We start from the raw sequence: 27,535 nt of genomic DNA on the forward strand, positions 1-27,535 counted from the left end.
ATCCACCCGGAGACCGTACCTTTTGTTCGCGAGATCGAGATCCCGCAGATCAAGTCAGCTCTGATTTATACCTTACCGGACACCGAAACCGTTGTTCTCTTCCGACGTCGTTGGCAAACAATACGCCCGGACTGGTTTCGAGACTTGCAGGAATTTTTAGCAGTCCGTGTGGCCGTCGTTTAAAAATTGCGCGTGTTCCGTCCCAACGCCGATTTCTGGTTTCGTCGATATGCAGCGTTTAATGTCAATAATAATATAAGATTTCGATCGAGGCGCGCTTCGCAGATAGGAAACCGGTACTTAAATGTGATCGTCGTTTGTTCCTGTGATATACGTGATACTGTTCGGTGCTAGACGAGATGTATATCGTTTTAGGTGTTATTTGTTGTGTTCAGGTATGTATCTGTGCCGTTTCGAAACTTTTACTTTTATCATCGATTCATACATGCAAATTTTATGTATCGGAGTGCCGCCATCGATCATTTAAATTGTTATTTGTCAGTCGCGTTGGTGAAACGTCATTGTTATTCAGCGGGGTGACGGGCTATTAAATATTATAGTTCACAATTCAGGATGAATTAAATTATAATCGCTACGCCGTGGGCATTTTTCCGTTCACATTATCGTCGATCTTAAATCGACAACAGGGCGATGTCTTAAATTAAACCGACGTTTTAATTAACCGCGAAATAATCTACCGTATACTTATACACATTAAATTAATGTTTCAAGAAGAATTCGGTTGTTTTTTTCATCAAGGTCGCTATACGGACTCTCACTTAACTGTATTAGCCAATCCAATGTTAATTTTTGATCAAGTTTTAGCGGTTTTTTTCTTAGTTTTGAGACTTTTGTAAATTTTGTAAAACTTATTGTAAGGTATTCGTTTCTCACATTTATCAGATACTAATAAGGAATATTTCTATAAAATTGATCCATAAATAGCCATATTTTTTAAAATCATTATAAAATGTAGGAATATCTATTATGTCATTTGGTTGTTTTTATAGAGTAAAATGATAATGAGTTTATTCTTCGTTCAGCAAAATAAAAATATATGTTATTTCATTGTAATTTCTTCAATAAATGAAACTATACTTACGTATTTTTCATTATGTATGTCCCTGTTTGAATATTTCTTATAAAATCTTTTTTTAATGATAATATTTTTTATAATTCCGATTTAATTTTTTAATTATATCTTATTAATAATGTGTTTTTTTACTGAATTATAAATAATATAGTATAGTTAGATACGAAGAAGCTAAGATAAACTTTTAGGATTGTCTAAATACAACAGAAAAAAGAGAAGATCAGAAAACCATTAAAACTATATATAACATAATAGAGGCTTAAGGACACGCAATTACACGAAAAAATATAACAGTGGGAATAACTAGAAAGAGAAAGCGAAAGGGAGATAAGTTGAAGAGAGAGATAGAGGAGAAGCTAAAAAAGAATAACAAACAAACGAGAACGTATACAGTACAAAATGGAAAATAAATAAAAAATAAAATGTTTTTATAAAACACTAATACAGAAAGAACGATATTACATCAGATAGAACACTAATAGTTAATATCTTAATAGAAAGTAAAGGAACATTACAATAATAAGCTAAAAAATAATGAGATAAGAGAACAAAGAAATGATGACAATAAATGGCAAGTGCGAAACAGAGGATAAGAGATTACTATACAAGAAAACAACTAGGCAAAGGCTCTATGGCACGTAGCATCCTCTTTCTGAAGCTACAGGAACTAGAGGGAATGAATCTATGTCACTCGTGAAGGAGAATTATGTCACATATTAAGAATCAGTAACAGTCACTGCTTAACCAACCTCATTTTCGGTGAACTAAGATCCCATCTAAATTGCGTATCGAATAGTGATATGTGCTCTTTAAATTAGGGATACTGAAAAACTATCGATATTTTTCTAAGCAGATATTTTTCGATATTTAAAAAAATTAAATATATTTGTTAAACATTAACAAAATCCTATTAAAACCTATATAAAAAATGTTATATCGATATATATTTTTAAAAATATCGAAATTGATATATCGATGATATCGAATAAAATATATGGAAATATCGTATATATATTTTTCTTGGTGGCCGATTCTCCTACCCTAAATCCTAATGGAAATGATTTATGTATCTATGAACGTGATTTTTTATTGATTTTGAAATATTACTCAGCAATGAAAATGCGTTGTTAATAATAATCTATTTTTGCCAATCCGAAAAAAATTGCATTTTTGTAGATTATCAACAGTTACCAAATGGCTCCAAACTGCATATTTCTTACATTTATTTTGATCAAGACGACTTTTGGTGTTAATGCTTAGTACCTAACTATGTAAACTGCTGAAGAACCTAACCTAACTCTCATATTCAATGGTTTTTTTCACTTATCTATATAAAATAACAGTTTTCTATGTAATTTTATTGAGCTAATCATAAAACGTTGACAATTTGCATTTTTTTCAAAAATGTTAAAGATAAAGGCGTCCAAGGCTAGTTCTATGAAAATCTAGTTTCAGCTCCCAAGGAACAGACAACTTGGCTAAAATCCCCATCTCGAAACATTTCCACAACGCATTTCATTGCTTGTCAAATAAAAAAAATTGTCTGTGGCGTATTGTGACTAGTGGCGAAAAATAAATATACTACGACAATCCCAAAGGCAACAAGCTATGGGTTAGCCCAGAAATGCCATTCATATTAACGCCGGAGGGGAATATTCATAACAATAAACTTTTGTTATTATCTATCAGCAACGTGTGCTGTATTACGGGCTACCGAAACCGAATGAAATTGTAAATTCGAGCAGCAATAGTCTAAAAGTCCAGTTAGCCAGGTGTTGTCAGAATTGTAAAAATCACACCTTTGCAGCTGGAATAGCACCAGACATAGCGCCTACTATCACTACTTGTTCATATTGATGCAGTATCGCTTGACTGGCATACAGTTTAGAAATTGTCAAAAAGCTCGAACATTAATCAATAATTGGAGCGATATAAATCCAATATCGACATTTCGACACAGGAAATGTTTTTCTTTAAATATATAATGTACCAATTTATCAATAAATGCTTGCTTAAGGTAACAAAATGATAAGAATTTATGCAAACCTCTAATATAATTAGAAAAAATGCCACAAAAAAATCAGAAAACGCCTAAACCTTTAATTAAATGATCGAAACTTATTTTATTTTCAGTACATTTTAAAGTTAAATTTGCCACGTTTAAAATCCCGTTACAGAAACGTCCTGCAAACGGTGCAGAAAAGCCTGCCATCATTGAATATGTATGTACCTCAAGTCCTTCCTACATACTAAACATACAAAAATCACGTTAGTTCTAAATATTTCAACCAAGTTTTAAGGAAAATCTACTTTTAAAAATGCTCACAAGTAATTCTACGAAAAGAGCAGGTATCGGATAATCGTAGTCGCCGATGCAATTGATTTGTTCGGTCGAGAGCAACATCAAGAAAAAAACAGAGTAACAAGCATGCAAAGGTAAATTTAGTTAACCGTGATTCGTGTGAACTTGACCTATTAATGTGATCTTTTTTATGATATGGTTTGGTTAGGATTTAAGTTAAATAGAAATTATAAACCGTAAAATGCTTCATAACATTTATTTATTCTTAATTTTCCACTTGTGGTGCGTATAATTAATTAATGTATTAAGTATTTTAATTATATACTCAATAAAAATATATTCGGGTTTTGAAATTGATCAAATGGATCAAACTAATGTTCAAATACTATGTTAGCCTTGTTACTTTTTTAACAAATTGCAATTGCATTTTATATATTATATTACATCTCATTATTTATTACATTTATTTTTTTCGGATATGCTTAATACAATCTTAATTTAAAAATTAATTTATTACTACAAATTTGTTGTACTAACATTAATACACAAGTAAGACGACTACGAGATTAATACATCAGTATGTATTTCCCAAATAAAAATAAAAATAAACTACTTAAGGTGAAATTAAGAATACACTTATACACTAAATATGTTGGTGAGGGTTCGTTCGCTTCAACCTTCTGATTTTCTGCGTGTTATCCAGTAGCTGTATTGCTTCCACGTTGGTGTGATTTAGCAACCTTAATTCATGTTTTAAGGCGAAATCTTGGATCACTTCGTATATCCATTGGATTTCGAGTTACTTGAGAATGAGTGAATGAGTGTTATATTGCCGAAATATATTTTGTCGCGTCTTTAGGAATATTCTGACTAGAATTTGTTCTAATAGGTTCAAAGATTTCTAGGAGATCTATCTAATGCTTATAAGTCAGGGTCCAACTTTATTAGCTACATATTTATTGACTATTATGTAATAATAGCCATTTTGTGGATGATATATTGGAGAACATATCGGAATGGTGTATTAACTATACCATATTCTGTAAAACGCTTTAAATCAATTCAGGCACCTGCTTACTTTGCTGCTCGTGCTTATTCAAAACTTGTATGAAAGAAATAGGTGAAAATATTGAGCTTGAAAATATATCAATGAAAATATAGGGTAAAATTTCAAAAATATTCACAATAGAAAATAGAAAGAAATGTTAATTTTATGTTATTGATCCATTATACCTTACCATTTGAATAATTAGTCAATATATATTCCTTTAACTAAATTAACACCTTAAAAAAATGGGATCTAACAGAAAACAACAAGCTTAATACCACTAACGTCAGCAGGAGCAACTTAAGCTTATTATCGCGTCTCAGAATTGGTTACTGCAAACTGAGTGAGTTTCTCATTAAGCCACTGTCAACCAAACACATACTAATCGAATGCCGAAGATAAAACTCGCAAAGACGGTTGGTCAACCTAGGAGAGACGATGGACCAGTGTCTTAGGCTGGAGAACCTGGACAAGCTGATTAATTTTCTGACCGTAACAGCACCACTGCTAGAAATATAATATATGTAATATCATACATGTTTGTTTGAATTTTTTGTATGTTGTATTCTTATCACTGTCATGAGTTGTGCGACCATTATACCGTAGCATTCATATATTCATGCATCTGTATGCTTTTACATATTTTTCTTGTCATCTTGCAACAAACTTGTAATAACATTGTATACTTTAACTGATGACTGTGTTGTATATCTGTGAATAGACCCTAAATAGTTCCTGAGGCTGATGAGTCTATAATATACAAATAAATAAATAAATATATAAAGGCTGCGGTAGATTTTTTCATCTTCTATTTTCCAATTCTTGCTATTAAATACAGAGAAATACCTTGATAAAGTCTATAATCCTTCAATATTTGAAGTATAGAAACTACTATTTCTAAGTGGTCTAAGATAAAGCATGTGCTCCATAAATTTGAAGAAGAATATATGAGTTTTTGAACTATTTTTCTTCAAAAATAAAAATAATGGAGTGAATTATTGCGTAAATATATTGTTATAGTATGATAAAATGATTTGACGTTTTAATTGAATTTATATTAATTTATTTTTTTTTATTCGAAAAAGTGCACTTTCGAGGTGATCTCATCGCAAACAAGTCAGGATCTGAAGGAGGAAGTGGGGAAATCGAGGGAAATCCTTAAATTTCAAACGCACGTACAAATTTTTTATCTAAAATAATCAGATATTTATTTATAATATTATTGCTGAACTGATGTGACGGAAGACCGGAAGTCCTTCGGCACAAAAGCCATTCACTTTGCTTTTTAAGCACTAACCATGTCATATTATAAGCCGTAGAAATATAACCCGTAACTGCTTCTATGGTGTAGTAGTTAGAGCGTTCAGCTCACACGGGGAGGACACGGGTTCGATTCCCGGAGGGAGCAACGACTTTTTGTTGTTGTAGTAGTTTGGTTAGAACATTTATCAAATCACATATATTATGTGGCGGACTCTGGGACCTGAAGCGTTCCTTATTTTCAATCATTGTTTCTTTATTCCCATTTTTCCTCATGCAAGCATTCTTGGCCTACCCATTGTAATCTTATATATAAAAATGAATCGCAAAATATGTTCCTAAGCGCATAACTCAACAACGCCTGGACCAATTTGGCCAAATCTTTTTTTAAAATGTTCGTTGAAGTTCAGGGATGGTTTTTACGGCGAGAAAAATTAGAATTATTGCTGGAAAAACCCTAAAAATAGCCCTTTTTGTTTGAATTTGTTTCGTGTATCAGTTGACAATTCATCTGTCATCTGTCAAAAGTCATCTGTAACAGACAACTTTTTTTTTTTAAATTTGATATGACTTGAACTCAAATCCTTTTAATCCGTACGAATTGTTTTATTTATTTAAAATTTAATTCAAATTTTAAATAAATAAAACAATTCGTACGGCTTAAAAGGATTTGAGTTCAAGTCATATCAAATTTAAAAAAAAAAGTTGTCTGTTACAGATGACTTTTGACAGATGACAGATGAATTGTCAAGTGATACACGAAACAAATTCGTATATCGTGTTTTGTGCAGAGTGTTTAGTTAGTTAGTGTTTGTTTAGTTCGTGATTAGTGAAAAAATAATTTATATTTGATATGCCTCCTATAAGACGAAGCAATTTAGGTAGAAGAACCAGAAATGCTATAAACCAAGCTAATTACCGATCTAATCGTACTGCACAAGAACGTGACGACGGAAATGAACGTGAAAGAATTCGGATATCACAAACGCGTGAAGCGCGAGCGCGACATTCAACTAATAATCGCGCAAGTTTGAATCCAGCTGCTTTCAGTTACGATGTGTCAATTGACTACAGTAACTACCAATGTGTTGTTATTGGTTCTATGAACTTGGTTTGCTCACACTGTAAGGCATTAAAATACAAAAACGAAGCCAATGGATTGTGTTGCGCAAATGGTAAAGTGAAATTGATACAATTGGATCCACCACCAGAACCATTGTACTCATTGGTTTCAGGAATAGGAACAGATTCTATACACTTTTTGACACATATTCAACAATATAACAATTGCTTTCAAATGACTTCATTTGGGGCAACAAATGCAGTTCGGGAAAATTTTATGCCAACTTTCAAGGTATGTATTATAGCAGTTACTCATAATTATTTTAGCGAACAAAATTTTCTGTCACCAAAGTTAAGATGTGTTACTAATCTTCAATTTCTTAATCATTACGAAATATATCACTTAGTCATCATATTATATGGTGATTCAGTTTCAGTGACACTTTTATTATATTTTATATTTGATAGATATTAGTTAAAACTAAATATATACTTTTTAAGATCAAATATTATTTAAGTTTGATCATTGACAATCCATTAATTTATACCACACCATAATATTTTTTTTATTTACAGATACAAGGGCAAATATATCACAGAGCAGGTTCACTGTTACCAGTGTCAGATAGCGACAACAAATTCCTGAAAATTTATTTTATGGGAAATTCACCACAAGAAATTGATCTGCGTTGTGCACATAACAATTTAGTAAAAAGGTCTATTGTAGAACAATTACAAACTTTATTTCATCAACACAATCAATTCATTATATTGTTTAAAACTGCCCTGGATCTGATGCCATCCGATAATCACAAAATTGTAATCAGAGCTGATAAAACACCTGCAGGTCAACATACAAGACGTTTTAATGCACCAACTATTGATGAAGTTGCTGTCGTTGTAGTTGGAGAAAACTTGGAATCCCGTGATATTGTTTTACATCGTCGGAATGATCAATTACAACGTATAAAGGAAACACACCGCTCATATGATGCACTGCAATATCCCATTATATTTTGGCAAGGTGAAGATGGCTACGATTTCTCAATAAAAATGATAAATCCCATTACAGGTAACTAAAATATTAGTTTAGCTATGGCGATAATATCTCATTCACTATATTACGTATTTTAATTTTATATTTGAATGTTATTAAAACAAAATCTATTTACAGGTTCTGAAACCAACAAAAAAGTCAGTTCAATGAACTATTCATACCGCCTAATGATTCGGGAAAATGAAGATAATCACATATTGAAATGTCGGCGATTATATCACAAATATGTTGTTGACATTTATGTTAAAATTGAAACGGAGAGATTAACATTCATCAGGTTGAATCAAACCAAACTCCGATCTGAAGAGTATATTCACCTTCGAGATGCGATTAATACTGATGGAAATGCACAGAATGTCGGTCGGATGACTATTCTTCCAGCAACATACATCGGAAGCCCTCGGCATATGCACGAATATGCTCAAGATGCCATGTCGTATGTTCGTCATTATGGTACAGCAGATTTGTTCATCACATTTACATGCAATCCGCAATGGATAGAAATTAAGCAGGAGTTATTCCCTGGGCAATCACCCATTGATCGTCATGATATTACAGCCAGAGTCTTTAGACAAAAGTTGAAATCTTTAATGAATTTCATCGTAAAACATAATGTGTTTGGTGAGACACGCTGCTGGATGTATTCTGTGGAGTGGCAGAAACGAGGATTGCCACATGCACACATTTTGATTTGGTTGGTTGAAAAGATAAGGCCAAATGAAGTTGATGCAGTGATATCAGCTGAAATCCCTAATGTACAAGTAGATCCTGGATTGCATGAGGTAGTTATCAAAAACATGATACATGGTCCCTGTGGAACTCTTAATCAAAATTCACCGTGTATGATGGATGGTAAATGTTCAAAACGATATCCACGGACATTAATATCGGAAACAATTACTGGTAATGACGGTTATCCATTGTATCGTCGCAGATCGACAGCAGACAATGGAAAATCAACAATTGTCAAATTAAATTAACAAGATATTGAAATAGATAATCGTTGGATTGTTCCATATTCACCCATTTTATCACAGACATTCAAAGCACACATCAACGTTGAATCTTGCCATTCAGTGAAATCGATTAAATACATTTGCAAATATGTAACCAAAGGGAGTGATATGGCTGTGATTGGAATTGGTGCAGAGAATTCTAATGATGAAGTTACCCAATACCAAATGGGCCGCTATGTCAGTAGTAATGAAGCAGTTTGGCGAATATTTTCTTTTCCTATTCATGAGAGACACCCTTCTGTTGTTCACTTAGCTGTGCATTTAGAAAATGGACAAAGAGTGTATTTTACAGCACAGAACGCAGTACAAAGAGCTGCTCAGCCACCATCTACTACATTAACCAGTTTTTTTGAGACATGCCAAAACGATGATTTCGCACAAACATTGCTATATTCTGAAATGCCAAAATATTATACCTGGAATCAATCCTCAAGGAGATTTATACGACGGAAACAAGGAAAACCAGTTCCAGGATATACAGATGTATATTCCACCGATGCGATTGGCCGAATTTATTCAGTACATCCAAGCAATGATGAATGTTTTTATTTACGACTGCTATTAGTCAATGTACGTGGCCCAACATCATTCCAACAGTTACGAACTGTTGATGGTGAATTGTGTGGATCCTACAGAGAAGCCTGTCAACGTTTGCAATTGCTTGAAAATGACGCTCATTGGGATCAAACTCTCAATGATGCTGTAATATCATCACACGCTCATCAAATACGAACATTGTTTTCTATAATCATATCTACATGCTTCCCATCAAACCCAATTGATTTGTGGATGAAGTACAAAGATTATATGTGTGATGATATTTTGTATCAAATACGGAATAGAATGGGAAATCCAAATATACAAATCAGTGAAGAAATTTACAATGAAGCATTGATTTCAATTGAGGACATGTGCTTGATAATGTCAAACAAACTATTAATTCAATTAGGCCTGACCGCGCCCAATCGTCCAATGCATGACGCTTTTAACCAAGAGTTGCATCGAGAAAGACTGTATGATCTCAACGCTTTGAAAGAATTAATTCAAACAAATCTTCCACTGTTAAATGAACAACAGAAGTATGTATTTGAAACTCTTATGAAAGTAACAAATGATGAAACTGGAGGGATTTATTTCTTAGATGCACCTGGTGGTACAGGAAAAACTTTTTTTATTTCATTAATATTAGCAACAATTCGCTCACAAAATAAAATTGCACTTGCACTCGCTTCGTCGGGAATCGCAGCAACTTTGCTTGAAGGTGGTCGAACAGCCCATTCAGCACTAAAATTGCCATTAAATATGCAAAGCAATGAAACTCCAACCTGCAACGTTTCGAAGAACTCTGCAATGGCAAAGGTTTTGCAGCAATGTAAATTGATTGTTTGGGATGAATGCACGATGGCACATAAAAAATCTTTGGAGGCTTTAGACAGAACCTTAAAAGATCTACGTAGCAATAATAACCGATTTGGTGGTGCAATGATTTTATTAGCAGGAGATTTTCGTCAAACATTGCCAGTGATTCCACGATCAACGCCAGCTGATGAACTCAATGCATGTCTAAAGTCCTCCAATTTGTGGAAACATGTTAAAGTACTTCATTTAAGCAAGAATATGCGTGTCGAGTTGCAAAATGACCAATCTGGAAACATATTCTCTAAACAACTCATTGACATTGGTAATGGCAAATTTCCTATAGACATGTTGACGGCTTGCTTTTGCTATGACTATAAACAAGTCCCAGGGGCAATCATTAAGTGTTTGTGGTATTAATCTAGAAAACCCATGTTTCTCACATGGTCAATTGTATGTTGCCTGTTCCCGTGTTGGAAGACCATCAGATTTGTTTATCTATGCGCCAGGTAATCAAACAAAAAACATCGTATACCACAAAGCAATATAATGATAATAATAATAATAATTATGATTCACATGATTAACAATAAAGCGATTACTTACTTTTCAATCCTTATATATGTTTTATTTAATTATTTTTTATTCACAACGCCCTATCACCAGGGTGATGGTTCTGTTCAGGAGAATTTTTTAAAATACGTAGGCACAAAAACTGCCACATTACAAATCTTTTTGACAGGACGAAGTCTGTCGGGTCAGCTAGTACTTAATAAAATTACAACTATTACAACGTTTATTATGTACATATTTTATTTCAAATCGTTTTTTTTTGTGATTAAAAAGTTTGATTTCTTTCTTAATTTTTTTCCCGATTTCTTAATTTTTAGTGAGTTCCTTATTATATATCTCTAATCCCGATTTCTTAATTTTTAGTGAGTTTCTTATTATATATCTCTAATCCCGATGTCTTAATTTTTAGTGAGTTCCTTATTATATATCTATAATCCCCATTTCTTAATTTTTAGTGAGTTCCTTATTATATATCTCTAATCCCGATTTCTTAATTTTTAGTGAGTTCCTTATTATATATCTCTAATCCCCATTTCTTAATTTTTAGTGAGTTCCTTATTATATATCTCTAATCCCGATTTCTTAATTTTTAGTGAGTTCCTTATTATATATCTCTAATCCCGATTTCTTAATTTTTAGTGACTTCCTTATTATATATCTCTAATCCCGATTTCTTAATTTTAGTGAGTTCCTTATTATATATCTCTAATCCCGATTTCTTAATTTTTAGTGAGTTCCTTATTATATATCTCTAATCCCGATTTCTTAATTTTTAGTGAGTTCCTTATTATATATCTCTAATCCCGATGTCTTAATTTTTAGTGAGTTTCTTATTATATATCTCTAATCCCGATTTCTTAATTTTTAGTGAGTTCCTTATTATATATCTCTAATCCCGATTTCTTAATTTTTAGTGAGTTCCTTATTATATATCTCTAATCCCGATTTCTTAATTTTTAGTGAGTTCCTTATTATATATCTCTAATCCCGATTTCTTAATTTTTAGTGAGTTCCTTATTATAAATCTATAATCCCGATTTCTTAATTTTTAGTGAGTTCCTTATTATATATCTCTAATCCCGATTTATTAATTTTTAGTGAGTTCCTTATTATATATCTCTAATCCCGATTTCTTAATTTTTAGTGAGTTCCTTATTATATATCTCTAATCCCGATTTCCTAATTTTTAGTGAGTTTCTTATTATATCCCGATCTAATCCCGATTTCTTAATTTTTAGTGAGTTCCTTATTATATATCTCTAATCCCGATTTCTTAATTTTTAGTGAGTTCCTTATTATATATCTCTAATCCCGATTTCTTAATTTTTAGTGAGTTTCTTATTATATATCTCTAATCCCGATTTATTAATTTTTAGTGAGTTCCTTATTATATATCTCTAATCCCGATTTCTTAATTTTTAGTGAGTTACTTATTATATATCTCTAAATATCACTTAATTCTTCTTGATAACAAAGCAAAAACTATTTAAATGTTTTGAAGAATATTGATTATTTAAACACCAAAATTGTAATAATTTGTTAATGTATTGTAATTATTATTATTTAATTTAAACTATAATAATTTGTTTCAGATAGTAACTAGTGATGTGCTGCGAGGCCCAGCGAAGGTAGAAACCAATCCCAAATTTTCCAGCTCGTATATACCGGCGGCTATGCAGATAATAGCTCATGATACCGAACTGATGAAATATGTCATTAAGCCGCCCCAAGGTAAACCACAACATTTATAATCAACATTAATAAATAAGTCTATCTTGGCCCGTATAATGGTCATTGTATAAGAGCGAAAAATTCCGTGGAAATGTTTTTTAGCGTTAAATATAGATATTAAAATATGTTTTGCAAATACCATCATGTTATGGTAAAATTGTTTATGCAAAAGACATTTTGTGACAGTCCTCATACAGTTCACATTATATAATTAATTATATTAGGTGCTTAAATGTGTTGTGATAATTTTTGTTTCAATTTAGCAAGTTATCTATTGAAACAAAATATTTTCCATCATTTTCTAAACTTTCATCCCATATTTATAGCAATATGATCAAATTGTGTCAAAATAACGTTAGTTAACACCCAATAGTAAACTAAGTCATCAATCCAACTTCACATTTCTTCAGAATATAGAAAGTCGTGTATCCATGTGATGCAAGTGGTAATCAGAAGTTCCTATATCTGGTGAGTACGTTGGGTGCAACAGAACTTCCCATTCAAGCTGTAACAGTGTAACCCACATAATTCTTGCAACACGTGGCATTGAACATAGAGCGTTGAAATGCAAAAGTATGACTTTGCACTTGTCACTCGCTATTATATTGCTAGGACTATTTGCAACAACACGTTGTTCATGGTATTTAAATTACGACGGTGTATATCTACAGTTACAGTTTCATTCGGTTTTAACAGCTTCGATATGTTATTGTCTTTCATTCATCTCGTGTGGTAGTCATATACCTTTGAATCTTTACCTCGGTATGTCTGAATGTCCCAAACTAGTCGATTTATCAATAATTTTTGTTTAAAAAGTCTAGCAGTTCATTGCATTTGAAATTTTTTAGATCTCCTAGACTCTCCTTGCCATTGACGTCTAAATTGCCACTTTTAAATCATTGAACCCAAAACAGACAACAGGTATGACAGACCAGCATCATAATTGAAATTAACAAGTTATTTGAAAAGTCCCCGGCCTGACACATAGATGGCACTACTATAATTAAATCCATATGTTTTTTTAGTTAGCCCTATCCCTCAAAAGATGCATGTATAAATTTGACAGTTGTCGGATCATTAGTTTGTCAATTATAGCATTTTGCATTTAGCATTAGCGACTTTGGTTATTGTGAAAAAATGGATAAAAAGGAATTTCTCATGTCGATAAAATATTGCTTTTTGCAAGGAAAAAATACAGTTGAAGCAAAAACTTGGTTTGATGCCGAGTTTTCGGACACTGTCCCAGGAAAATCAACTATCAAGGATTGGTATGCTAAGTTTTAACGTGGTGAAATGAGCACCGAAGACGGCGAACGCAGTGGACGGCCCAAAGAGGTTGTTACCGACGAAGGCATTTAAAAATGCACAAAATGATTATGAATGACCGTAAATTGAAATTAAATGAAATAGCAGACACTCTAAAGATATCAACTGAACGTGTACATCATATCATTCACGAATACTTGGGTATAAGAAAGCTCTGTACAAAATGGGTGCCGCGCGAGCTCACTTTTGACCAAAAAGAACGACGAGTTGATGATTCGGAGCAGTGTTTGAAGATGATCAAGCCTAATAAACCCGAGTTTTTGCATCGATGTGAAACAATGGCTGAAACATGGCTCCATCATTTCACTCCGAACTACAATCGACAGTTATGTGAGTGGACTGCACACGATGAACCCGCTCCAAAGCGTGGGAAAATGTAACAGTTGACTGGCAAGGTTATGGCGTCTGTATTTTGGGATGCGCATGGAATAATTTTTATTGACTACCTTGAAAAAGGAAGGACCATCAACAGCGACTATTAAATAGCGTTATTGGACCGATTAAAGGACGAAATCGCCGAAAAACGGCCGAATTTAAAGAAAAAACACTGCTGCCTCACCAAGACTGTGAATGCACCGTGTCACATGTCAGTGAAAACAATCCATTAATTGAGCTTCAAATTGCTTCCTCATCCATCTGTATTCTCCAGATCTGGCCCGCAGCGACTTTTTCCTGTTCTTAGATCTCAATAGAACGCTCACTGGAAAGAAATTTTCGTCGAATGAAGAGGTGATTGCCGAAACTGAGACCTATTTTGAAGCAAAGGACAAATCGTACCACAAAAATGGTATCGAAAAGTTAGAGGGTCGTTATAATCAGTGTATTACCGTTGAAGGGAATTATGTTGAATAAAAAAAATTAATTTTGTCAAAAAAATTTGTTTTACTATGGTAGGCCGGGGACTTTTCAACTGACCTGTTAAACACAATTTGTGAATGTCCAAAATCCAATTTTGTTATACTCTTGATACAAACAAGAATCAGTTTGAAATTAATAATCAAAAATAGGTTTTGAAATGATTGTTCAATCCAATGACTCTGTCATCTTGTGATCTATAATGTCATTATTCCTTGCTGAACAGAAACTAATAATCCGAAAGCTTTGATAATTTTTTTTTGATTAATTGGTCACTGTCTGTTCTACAAATGGATCTGAGAGACAAAACACAACTATTTATCATTTACAATTTAACTTTTTGCCCTCGAATACTAGCACAGCTATTCCCAAGCAAAGTACAAAAAAACATAAAACCACATATATCACATATAAATTCATATAAGCATAAATTCGGCGCATTACTTTCAAGGTCACGGCCAGGACAACACAGCCACATTGTTAAAAATCAGTCGAATGAACTAGTAGAACCGAAAATAGTAACTAAAATAAACGGCTGAATCAGTCGATAGTAAATAATAATAAAATCAATCGGACCGAAAATAGCGACTGAAAACAGTCACTAGTAAAAACAGTCGAACCAAAAATAGCGACTGAAACAGTCGATAGTAAAAAGTAGTCAATTACTAAAGAGCCGATAGTCGATTTCAGTCGACTGTTCCCAACACTAGCAATTAGTAATATCACTTAGAATATTAGATTAAAGAAAACTTTATAAATTAAAAAATAGCATAAAATGTAAAATAATAATCCTTAATTGTTTTAATAATTTCCTAATAATATTGAATCCAGAAATATAAAAGGTAGTCTTAATGTATTTATTAAATTATTTACAACTAAATTGTAATTTACGCCGAAATACGTCAACATTTTTGATGAACCAACCTGGTACAAGCAATATTCTGCAATTATTAGAATGAAGTCATATATTTCTGATTACCAATGATACATTCATTTATGGTAAGCCAGCGCGCTAATGATATTACTGTCTGAATGCTAATCATCTTATTGGTAAATCATTGTAAACTTGTAATACAGCTTTAGAGATGTTCAAACGATATCGCGCTTTAACGACAAATTAATTTAAATGATGATGATTCTTCTAGGGCCAACGACCACGACGTCGACCACCATGAGGCCAACGCCTCCGCATAAACCAGGAATATACGCGCCTTCGAAACCATTAGGGCCTCCTGGGAAAGGTAATTATTCTTAATGTTTATAGTTATGCTAACCTTTAAATATTAAGCCTTCACATAAGGGTTAACGGTCTTTTTCAAGTTTTATTGTAATTTATTGTGAAAAATCGGTACTGTCCATCAATAGCCGCTATTATTTCCCATCTTTCAGGTAATTTACAGATTCTATCTCGAGAGAAAGATGTATTTTTTGAGATAGTCCAGGAATGGATCTATTTTTTTTTGGTATCTTCATAAGAAATGAAGCACTGCTTAGACAGATCATGACTCATACTTCGGAACAAGTATTAATCAGAAAGACCGTATGTCTGGAGAATACGGAGGGTGGAGTAGCACTTTATAATGTTTTCCAGTCTGTTTTCACGGGTTTTGCAGCATGTTGTCCAGTACTTTCACGATGAGGAATAATATTGTTGTCTCTTTGCTCATATTCCGGAATTTCTTCGCCCAGTGCTTGACTCGAAACGTATCAATTGTAGTTGACAGCGATCCCCATTGATGAGTTCAACAAGTAACGTCTTTAAATTGTTTTGGCTGTCCAGAACGTTCTCTTTGTCTTCGGTGTTAAACTTACCACTTTTAAAACGTTAATCGATGGATGATGGTAGCCAATTTCGTGGGAAAATTGAAAATGCGCATGAGCAGAACTGAATTCGACGAACATTCGTGATGAATAGGTTTCAAAATTGGTTCAAAGTCGTAGTACGCATGCACTTTGCTTAGTTCCAGTGTTCGCCACAATGATTTTCAGCTCTTGGCCACGAACAGAACGCAGTCCCAGGAGCCAAGGATCTGGTCAACAACTTTGAGCGAACGCGGGAAAAATTGGTGGGATTATGAATGACATATGTTTTGGTTTCGAGAAAATAACCCTGTTTCCATTGTAATTTAATTATTACTATAAAGATTTCTTTGAATGATAAATATGTGTTTTATATCTGTTGATGATCAATAACAATACAAATAATTATATAAAAACCTCATAAAAAACACGAAAAATTAAATTATACGAATATTTTACTTGCAGGAATCTTATTATGATATCTGAAATAATATTTAACTTTGATTTATATTTTACAAATGATAGTTACAAAAAATACGTGTAAATATTATGACTAGTTTTTCTTATATTTCATTGAAGGGAATTATACATTTATTGATACTCTCCATAGTACAAAATTAATGAAATAGTATGGAAAAAGTATTTCACAACTGGTGAGAGAAAAGATGTTCAATAACAACATCATATAAAATAATTGTTAACAACATGAAAATATTAAGTTTGCCAACTAATTTTATCTAATTCATAAAACAATGCAAACATTTTAAAGTGTGACGAACACATCACCCATTAAACGCACTATACTCAACAATCTCTTCTTAGATTCTTTCCAAAAAGAATCATATGTTCGACCTACAATATAAAGTAAAACTCATTAAACACACATTTTTTTCATCAATTATTTAGTGATATAATCTTATTTAATGCAAAAATAGAGTTAGTTATAAATATAATATAATAAGTCCTATATTCCTTAATATATTATAAGGTAAAAGTAATATATGCAAAAAATACTAAACAATATAGTATAAGGTCATAAATAAATTAATACATCAAACTATTTTATTGACAGAAACTATTTTATATTCGAAACGATTTTCAAAAAAACTTAATTCTAATTCTAATGTTATAAACAAAATAATCAAAGAAACACGAATTAAAACATACGATTCATCCACCGTGACTCATAAGACGAATTCGTCTTTTTTTTAAATAATTTACATAGTCGGTCAAGTCGAGTTCATAGAGGACGCGTCAACTTTGACGTTTTAATTAAACAAATAAGCCAACCGATAAAACAAAGTCTATTAAAATTAGAATCACGTCTTTGGTTTCATGTTAATCCTGTTTTTATCCATATTTTTCAGTAAATTTCTATAAAGAGTACGTTAAAATGCAACAGCGACCAAGTGGACCGAACTACTTCGATCGATACTATTCGATTGATCAATATGATGACAGCCAGGGTAGAGCGTTCCGTCAAACAAATAATGACATTCCTACTGACATTGACAACTATTTCGGTAAAGGATTTGGTGAAGTTCTTCGTTTAGCAAACAGGTAAAAAGGGCATTAAAAATTACTAACGCATCCATGAATATTTTCATATTATTAATGTTTTAAAAACAAACCATAACATCAATTAAATATTATATTCACTCTCTTACGTTAGATAACTAACAATACACCATGTTATAATTTTATTTCAGCATCGATTCCGACACTTCAGTCGGATATGAAGAGGAACAGGTGTTAGATTTCTCGAGACATTTCGAGGATTCCGATTCTCATCTTCGATTCGAGCTTCTTCGTCAGAAACGAGTACCTCCAACTCAGGCTTATGTCAGTTTACTGTCGTTATACGATTTGCTCAACAAAGAATCGAAAAGGTTAATGTTAAATAAATATGCGGTGAGTATCAGATTTATCAGTTTCATTACCAATTTTAGACCTTACATTGTTTGCGTTATTTTAGGGTTATGAACAAGGCGTTCTCGATAACTTGATCAAGTTCTCATCGTCTACCTCAAGTTACCAACTGAAGTCTGTACTGAATAGAGTGGTTGAACAGAAGGAAATAAGAAGAAATGATATAATAACGAAAATAAAAGACTTACTTACCGATCTCGACAACGAGAACAGTTTTATCAACAAGGCCTTGAAAGACATACCGCCTCTAGTGTTTGCCCCCTAGCAATACATTGTTTGCAGTTAATTTTAAAGTTTATGTATTATGTTTATGTAATTAATAAATTCTAAACTAAATTATCCGTCGAATTTATTCTACTATTAAGGTAAAAGGTATTAATATATAAACTAAATTATTTCTGAACATTATTTATAATGATGAATAAGGAGTTGCCACATCTAGAGAAAATCCCCTATTGTAGGAAAAATTGGCCATATAGAACAGTTTTAAAATTCATATTGATTTATTGGCAAAATTATCGTCGGTTAATTTTATTTTATCAATAATGTAAAAAATCTAACCATCCTGTCTAAATTATTTTAATCTAATTAAACAAATGATTTATGGTGAATAAAGAGTTGCCATATCTACGGAAAATCTTCCTTATAAAGAAATTTCACCATATACAAGATATTTGAAATACATATTAATTTTCTAAGTATGTTAGTTTCTAAGTATTTCTCTTCACTCTCGTCTTCTTTTCGAAATTTGTTGTTTGAGAAAATCTTTATTCATTTTCTAGAAATTTGAAAAATAGTACCAGAAAGTACCGATTGTACCAGCACTAAAAACACATAGGTCGCACTCAATGATTAGTTGCAATTTTATCGCATTAATCAATAATTCTGCACAAGAAGCTTAGAAGCTAAGCTCATTAATTTTTTTGGTTATTTTCTGTTGAACTTATTGCATTTTTTTAATTTACAAGAAAGTAGTCGCTAGTCTCTAGAATACGATGGTTCGGTGAACAATTGAAAGCGTAATTCATCATTTCGTTCAAGATATCGTTTTCATAGAATTATGACACAGTACATTATAACGATTATACAGATATTTTCTTTCACATTCTATTGATGCTATAATGCTACGAAAGATCGCGGATAATAGCCTATGAACAAAAACCAATTCGTGTTGCAAACTACAGATATATAAGATCTAGCAGTGACCTTTTTAATATTTCTAAATAAATATTATAGGTTTGGTGGCGGCATCTGTGTGTCTTACCGAAAACATATTGGATTATACGTAAAAAGAACTCTTTCTAAACTTTACCTCTGAACAATTTGAATTAAAGTAGCAAGAAATGAGTATTTATTTTAAAAGTTATATAACAGAAATATACATTCTTGAAATAGTATAATCATATTACATGAAAAATACATATTAAATTAAGATGTTTTGCATTTCCCCTGTTAAATAATGGAACACATTCCAATTGTTCTTACTAGGAACTGATAAATTACTGAACCACTGAAGTATTTCACTTTTTTAGTTCGACTTATTTTAAAACATTTTTAAAATATGTAACATTTTCAGACGCATCGAATGAGGTCAAAAAACTCCTCATATATTTTTGTTAGTACAGGAAACCAACGCATTTAAGTGATATCTCTTTGATTTTCTATTTCTATTGGGTATATAAATTAAATATTTGATAAATAACTGATTTTTTCATTACCATCACCTCTGCCACCGAGTATTGTACCTTCCTACAATTCGGAAGATATGCAGATACTCAACTATTATCAAGTATTATTTTATTAATAAATAATTGAATATGAAAGAGCTTCATGAATGTATGGACGATTGAATATAATGAAATATTGTAATTATGAATTCTAAAAAACTCATTGTTCTACAAATTATTTTAATTGATTTTATAACAAATAATAAAAAAAATTAATTTAAGTTACAGAAATTATTATTAAAATTAATCAAATCTAACATATTTTTGCATAAGTTGTATTAAGCAATATTTTAACATACATATTGCCATAAAATAATGTTTTTAAGCAACCTATTTAGAAATATTGCTATATGAATCAACGTTATGATAATTTATTCGAGAATTATCTTTACAACTATAATTATAAGGGTAACCTCTGTTTAAATATTGAAATATAAGCCGCCAATTTAAATTCTTACTGCTTGTTTTACTAAACAATGTCGACAATGTGCAAATATTTTATTATATATGTCGTGGTAAGTAGGAATATGTTTTATAGTATTTAATTATCAGTTTGTTATAGTTTTTACAGATTACTGATGTGCGTTATGTCTTTGCTGAAGAACGGTCTAGAACACCTAAGCTAACAAGCGATTTTGTAGACACATCTAAAGATGTAAATACGAAACACAATAATCCAAAAGGCTATTTCGCTAACTTAATTTTAGATAAATTATCACACAATGCGTTTTTGAAACCCATACAGGTAATTTTTATTTAATAATAGAATTTTTTAAAACCAGTGGTTATTATAGGACAAGTTAGAACATGTTTCAAGTATACTGGCAACTGACGTACAACCTAGCAATGCCTATGGAGATTTTCAAAAGTTCGATCCCCAAAATATAATCGATAAAATACACCAGAAAAGTTCGCAGTTACTTACCGGTAAGATTATATATTCAAATATAAGTATAATTGGTTGCATAGGCTATTGAAAGGAATTATATTAAGCATCTTCAAATTCTCTTGAATAAATTATTAATTCTTATATTTCGGGCATTATAATTAACATAAATATGTTACAAAAAATTATCAAAGCTAGATAAAAGATAAATGGAAGAGGCAGTCAATTAAAGTTGATCGAAATATACAATATAGATACTGTTATATATCTCAATATCAACAGTAGAATAACCCATTTTTTAAAAATCAATGGTAATTGATTCATTCAAATTAATAAAATACAATCGGTATTTAGTCGATCGATATTTTTCAAATATTATTTCAATGGTTTGGACATGTTTGTCGAATGAAAATTTAATGAATTCTAGTTAATATATTACTAAAAGTAAATTAATTCTCGGATAAATATGAGAGGAAATAGACCGTACGGAACTCGTGGGAACAAACAGTGAATAGCTCCGAAAAATACAACTTGGTAGCAAATCAAATTTACTATTTTATAATTTTTTAAAAGGAAATTGAGGTTTTAATATATTGTACTCTATATTCAATTAAATAATAACCGTTTTCTATGTTTTAGGTGCAAAAGCATCTATTTATGGTTTGCGTCCAAATACCAACTATGATTATCCATTTGCCTATAGAAGAAGTTTGGATAAATAAACCTAAATCACAAAGTTACATGGATATTATCTAGAATAAATGTTTATATAGTACATATTTTAGTTTAAATAAATACTTTGCATATGTTAGTGTAATCTGACAATCATCAGGACTTTATCATCGAATATATACATTTTAAGTAATGTTCTTTATTGATGTTTTGCCTGTTCCACAATCAAATATAGTGTATCTATTAAAACAGCCATGCTTTTACTTTCGCAGGCATTTGACAATAGTCTCGACCAGTCAACCACATAAATCACTATGTCTTTTTTCAACTAGAAGACTACTTAAACTAGTAAAATGAGAAGGAATACTCTACACTCTACTAATTTTACATTTTTACAACGTGCATTTATCAAATAATCCAACATCATTTATGACCCACATTGGCTGTTTCATCGGAAGAACTGAATGTGAATCAGAAGTCACAGAGGCATTAGAAGTGTATCTCCGATGTATTACCTGTGAACGAGTTTAGCGTTCATTTGCCACCAGAGGGCCCCGACTGAAAATATAAGTAGCTAGAAATTTACGACATCACATCCCATTCCCATCAGTTTATTATTATTTATTGTTAAAATCCATTTCTGACTAGTGTCACTAGGAAAGCTGTGCACTTTATTTCAAACAGTTTTACATCCTGGGTCGCAACAGCTATGAGACGTCTTCATACTTTAACAAATCATTTTAACTAAAAAAGAACGGAAAAAAACACACGAAATAAGAATTCTTAACATGTGCTTATGACTTTTTTTTGTTTGCTTGAAAAATGCATCCAATTCGAAAGAGATGCAACGAAAGCTTTGTCGAAAAAAATTAAAGCTAAATTTTTTTATATATAAATCAAATTATTAATATGTAAATATATATATATATATATATATATATATATATACTTATAAGAAGTATAAAATTACTAAGAAAAGCCTAAAATATCCAATAACTTTTTGATTATATCCACCAAATATAAACACACGTACTCTACATCTTCCTATTATATCGAATAGCCTTTTGGAAGCAGAAAATGTCAACAAATGAACAAACTAAAACACTGTTTCGCATGCGCCCATTTAAGATATCCTTCTGAATTCTCAATATTTTGTGATGTAATACTAAACGATTAATAGCGTTCGTTAAAATGAACTACTTAAAAGTATCAAAAAATGTGATTTCATTAATTTAATTAACTTAATTTTCAACTATTCATAAAATTTTATTTTACAATGTCATTTGGTGAATGTATGAGCATATATTAAATTTACATGAAAATTGACAATGGTTTATTATGTGACATTTTATTTTCAAATAAATACATTTTTATTTTAGTTATTCTCTTTCTTTACCTGACAAACCTGCAGAACAAGTCGAATCTTACAGACCTATTTTGCTACTACCTGCAATATCAAAGCTATTTGAGAAACTGATTTTTAAACGTGTTAAACATTTGGCTACAATACCAGATTTCCAGTTTAGTTTTCGAAATCACCATTCAACAATCGATCAAGTGCACAGAGTAACTGCGGCTATTGAAAGAGCGTTTGAAGAAATGAAATACTGCCCTGCAATATTCCTGGAAGACTCACAAGGTTTTGATCGGGTTTGGCATTTGGGATTAATCTGTAAGATGAGCAAATTGTTACCGCGTAACTATTGTCAATTGCTGGAGTCATATTTATTCGGTAAGAAAATTTAGAGTATCGCACGAAATGGCGTTCTCGACATTTAAAAATATCTCGGCTGGTGTTCCACAAGGTAGCGTCTACACTGCTGATATTCCAACAACAAAAGAAACACTTCTTGGAACCTTTGCAGACGACACAATTATTATGGCAAAAGATATATCTCTGCCTAGGGCAATAGAAAAAGTGCAAGTGGCAGTCAACAAAATCTACAAATGGACGAAAGATTAGAAAATTCAACTTAATAGCTCCAAATCTGTCCACGCTAATTTTGCATTGAGGTGAACTAATAAAAACACTAATTATATCACTCACTGGATGCCCGATTCCTCAAGCAGAATCAGCTGAATACATTGGAATCCATCTTGATGGTAGATTAAATTGGAAGCATCACGTTAGACAAAAAGCAAAACACATTAGAACCAAAATAAAACAACTATACTGGTTAGTCGGAACTTCATCTAAAATCAAAGAGGTTGATCTATTATATAATTTTAAAGCCAATTTGGACCTATGGGGTGCAAATATGGGGTTGCACTAAAAATGCAAATCAACTAGTCATACAACGCTGTCAAAACAAGGTTCTTCGATTGATTACCAATGCCTATCGCTATGTAACTAATGAAGAACTGCACGATGACCTGGAAATCAAACGGATATGCGAAGTTATCCAAGATTTCGCCTTAAAACACGAAAGAAGATTACTAAACCATACGAACTTATATAAAGTTTATACATTTAGTGTAAACTATAGCTATAAGTTAATAATTAATACATAATTATAATTTTATAATTGAGAAATACATATTGATGTATTTTCTCGCACTCGTCTTGCTTGTAAATTAATCTAAGTACATAGGAAAAGTAGTAATAAATTAATTGTAAATTAAGATTGTACTAAGCATATCTAATAAAGATGTTATAAAAAAAGAAATTCTCTTCCTTTCGTATTTAAATGACATATTTAAACAAATATCTCTAGATATAATACAGCAAACGTAATAAATAAATTCGGTTATAAGATACGAATATGATAAAAGTTTTCCTAACTATATTGTCATTTAGTTTTATGATTGCTCTGTTATAAACTGAATTATAAATAATAAATATGAATAATATGTTCTTGTAAACCTAGAGTTTTTAATCTAATTTTTAAAAGTCTATTTACGTCGTCAGACACAATTTATAAATTGGATGATTTAGTTTTGCAATAAACTGTCACATTGTTCGGAGTAAACGTTCGGATCGTTTTTGGTTGTTTTTTTATATATATTATAAAGTCTCCTTTTTACTAACTAGGGTTTATCTGGATTGGACCTACATTTTAACGAGGACTCCGAACCACGGTCGTCGGTATTAAGCCTGCCGACTAGTCAGTGACCATACCAGAAAATATCCGGCATTACCTAGCCTGGTTACTGGCATGACTGGGATGGTTATTCCTTGTCAGATTTTTCACTGTTGCGTATAAAGACATTTACAATTACAATCATAAACATAAATTACATCCATGCAATTGATAAATTTTCAGCATGAATCGTAGATATTTTGCTGCATTTTGGGCGTAACCTGTGACTTTCTATGCTTGGGAATAATGTTGCTGCGTTTTTCAATCAAATTTCAAATTTTGTTTAAACAATTCCTCTAATTCTTCATCACATAGAACCATAACAGGTCAATTGAAAAGTCCACGGCCTACCATAGTAAAACACATTTTTTTGGCAAAATTATTATTTTTTTTATTCAACATAATTCCCTTCAAGGATGATTATAGCGACCCTCCAATTTTTCGATACCATTTTTATAGTACGATTTGTCTTTTGCTTCAAAATAGGCCTCAGTTTTGGCGATCACCTCTTCATTTGATGCTGGACTATTTACTACATTTACATTGGTTGGATCTTATCTTTTCAGAACTCAGAGTTACCGCAGTGGATTTATATATCCCAACAATCACTCGTATTTATGACTCACCTGAATTACTTTGGAATAAAATTACTAGGACGTTAAAAGATTTGTATTTGTTATAAATACAGTACCAAAATTGGATGTATATATATATATATATATATATATATATATATATATATATATATATATATATATATAAATAAAATTATTATTACATATCTTGTCTACTGTTATATATGCTTATTTTATTTTATATCTCGGGTTACTTAAGTAGTTTCCATCGTTGTAGTTCTTGTTGCTGCACGATATATATATTTTCTCACAGTTGGCATATAAGGGCATTTGTTTTTCCTAAAATATCATATAATTATATATAATATAATTTTCCTATTTTCTTCTCTTCTGTATTACATGTAAATATGTAAATGATAACAGTTGATTATTTTAAAGATATATCATAATTTTAGTTACTGAATCTTTTGTTTACTTTAATATAATGAATATTAGAGAAACGGATTTGCTACCTATTACAGAAAATTAAATTAATTATTAGTGTATTGCCTCACGTACTGGGTCTTAAAAAAGTTTACGTGGTTCCTCGTTGGAAAAGTGAACTAAATGATACTATATTTTTTCTGAAACAAGCTTGATTCTATTTTGAGAGATGCATAAGTCGGCTGATATTCAAAACTCCTGAGTCTGAACTCTAGGGCGGATGAATTTAAACTTCCCAAATGAGCTATTCCTTAATCTTCTTGAGAATTTAATATTATCTTAATTTTCTTTCTTTCTTTCTTTCTTTCTATATTTGTTCTTCTGTTTATCTTTCGAAAAGAAATAAACGTGGCTCATTTAAAATCGTCTGGTATTTATGGTGGCGAGTGAGTATCGTTGAAAGTGTCAATGAAATCCTTAAAACTGAAAAACAATTTTGAACATTTTACTTAAGATTGTATATCAATAAATGATTGGTGGAATGGAGGTGAACAAATTTATTAATTTTTTTTTCCTTTAAAGATTCCTTTTGTGAATTGTTGCTGAAACTATGTGATATTAAGCTCTTTTTGAAATGAATGATGACGAGCAATAAAACATGAATCATCTCGTTTCAATCCCAAGAGAGAAATTGAACATGACTTATTTATCATAAGTACATTAAACTTAGCCAAATCATTAATTCGACTTTTTACTACCAACAATTCATGCAATTAAGGCAGTAGGTTTTGCGACAATTGGTCAATAGAAAAGGCTTATCTTCTATTGGAACTAATAACTTATATGTGAAAAATATGAGAAAGATTGACTGTGATGCTATCTATAATTTATTCTGATTTATGAAAAACTCTTTTAATGGCATAAATCATCAATCTTCAAGGGTTGAAAAAAGACTTGTGAATATGGTTTTGTTTGGTTTCTAGCTCAGAAATCGTAGAAGGTCATGGAACAAAAAATGAATAATAAATAAAGAGCATATATCATTGATTAAAATATATATCAATAAATCCTTTTTGGAATATTTTAGAAAACCCTAAATTACATTTTCCCTAACCTATTATATTCAAATACTTGTCAATATAATCTACTGAATTTATTAGGAGTTGATGTTTTTTATATTAAGTTGCATACAAAAGGAAGCTGAACATTTCGAGTAGTATCCTTTAGTCATTTAGCATATGTTGAGTCTAAGCTAACAGCCAAATTTTAACATAGAGAGCTTTGAACGTTTTGAGCTCAATTGAATACTTACTAGTGATACATCTTTTTACTTAATTTCACATTTTTGAAGCAAGAAGCAAAAATAGATATGCAAGAGTGGTCTGAATGTTATCGTCCTTATGCCGTCACATTTTCTGATTGACTGATGTATTCTGTCTTTAACGTTATTGAGCAGTTATGAGTCAAAAGTACAATAATCTAGTATATTTTGAACGATCTTCATCAGAGCGTAAGTAATCAAAATTCGTAAAAATACATTTTACACGTTTTAAAATAACATTCCGTGAAAAATTTAAAAATTATATATAATGTTAACCTCACCAAAAAACGTTTATTAGTAAAGCTAGTAAAGCACCACCCAAAAGCGTTATTCCAGCAATGATAAACTTCAGAATAAGCAACTGTTTCTCTTTCTTCGCCGTTTTGCTTTTTGGATTTTGTCGGTTCATCCTCATCTATATCACGAAGCTTTTACTTTGAACG

The 27,535-nt window shown here is 31.4% G+C and overlaps 3 protein-coding genes and 1 long non-coding RNA gene across 4 annotated transcripts; 3 read left to right on the top strand and 1 right to left on the bottom strand.

The window, feature by feature from the left end:
* Positions 1 to 18,744, top strand: ImpE3 (Ecdysone-inducible gene E3). The gene is made up of 6 exons (XM_076400994.1): positions 1 to 395; positions 12,360 to 12,498; positions 15,825 to 15,920; positions 17,847 to 18,039; positions 18,189 to 18,390; positions 18,455 to 18,744. Exons 1-6 carry the CDS (start codon positions 360 to 362, stop codon positions 18,671 to 18,673), a joined length of 885 nt encoding a protein of 294 aa, XP_076257109.1. The 5' UTR covers positions 1 to 359; the 3' UTR covers positions 18,674 to 18,744.
* LOC143193174 (uncharacterized) lies at positions 7,355 to 8,901 on the top strand. The gene is made up of 2 exons (XM_076399191.1): positions 7,355 to 7,837; positions 7,940 to 8,901. The coding sequence occupies exons 1-2, from the start codon at positions 7,423 to 7,425 to the stop codon at positions 8,800 to 8,802; spliced, it is 1,278 nt and encodes a 425-aa protein (XP_076255306.1). The 5' UTR covers positions 7,355 to 7,422; the 3' UTR covers positions 8,803 to 8,901.
* A 1,875-nt stretch (positions 18,745 to 20,619) lies between the features above and the next one.
* On the top strand, positions 20,620 to 21,850 carry LOC143193250 (uncharacterized). The gene is made up of 4 exons (XM_076399330.1): positions 20,620 to 20,650; positions 20,698 to 20,880; positions 20,930 to 21,062; positions 21,661 to 21,850. Exons 1-4 carry the CDS (start codon positions 20,621 to 20,623, stop codon positions 21,741 to 21,743), a joined length of 429 nt encoding a protein of 142 aa, XP_076255445.1. The 5' UTR covers position 20,620; the 3' UTR covers positions 21,744 to 21,850.
* A 3,711-nt stretch (positions 21,851 to 25,561) lies between these two features.
* LOC143194267 (uncharacterized) lies at positions 25,562 to 27,535 on the bottom strand. Its single transcript, XR_013005284.1, has 2 exons — positions 27,374 to 27,535; positions 25,562 to 25,687 (listed from the first exon to the last, which is right to left on the bottom strand). It is a non-coding gene; the product is annotated as an uncharacterized LOC143194267 (long non-coding RNA).

This window comes from Rhynchophorus ferrugineus, unplaced genomic scaffold, assembly GCF_030347505.1.
Source record: "Rhynchophorus ferrugineus isolate W39M unplaced genomic scaffold, kcgeb_rfMv2 rfM3, whole genome shotgun sequence".
Taxonomy (NCBI): Eukaryota; Metazoa; Arthropoda; class Insecta; order Coleoptera; family Curculionidae; genus Rhynchophorus; species Rhynchophorus ferrugineus.

Coding starts and splice junctions, on each gene's coding strand:
- ImpE3 (XM_076400994.1), top strand. CDS start 360: ATGTATATCGTTTTAGGTGTTATTTGTTGTGTTCAG. Junction 396..12,359: donor GTGTTATTTGTTGTGTTCAG/GTATGTATCTGT, acceptor AATTTGTTTCAG/ATAGTAACTAGTGATGTGCT. Junction 18,040..18,188: donor GTTCTTCGTTTAGCAAACAG/GTAAAAAGGGCA, acceptor ATTTTATTTCAG/CATCGATTCCGACACTTCAG.
- LOC143193174 (XM_076399191.1), top strand. CDS start 7,423: ATGGGAAATTCACCACAAGAAATTGATCTGCGTTGTGCACATAACAAT. Junction 7,838..7,939: donor AATGATAAATCCCATTACAG/GTAACTAAAATA, acceptor ATCTATTTACAG/GTTCTGAAACCAACAAAAAA.
- LOC143193250 (XM_076399330.1), top strand. CDS start 20,621: ATGTGCAAATATTTTATTATATATGTCGTG. Junction 20,881..20,929: donor CGTTTTTGAAACCCATACAG/GTAATTTTTATT, acceptor TGGTTATTATAG/GACAAGTTAGAACATGTTTC. Junction 21,063..21,660: donor AAGTTCGCAGTTACTTACCG/GTAAGATTATAT, acceptor TCTATGTTTTAG/GTGCAAAAGCATCTATTTAT.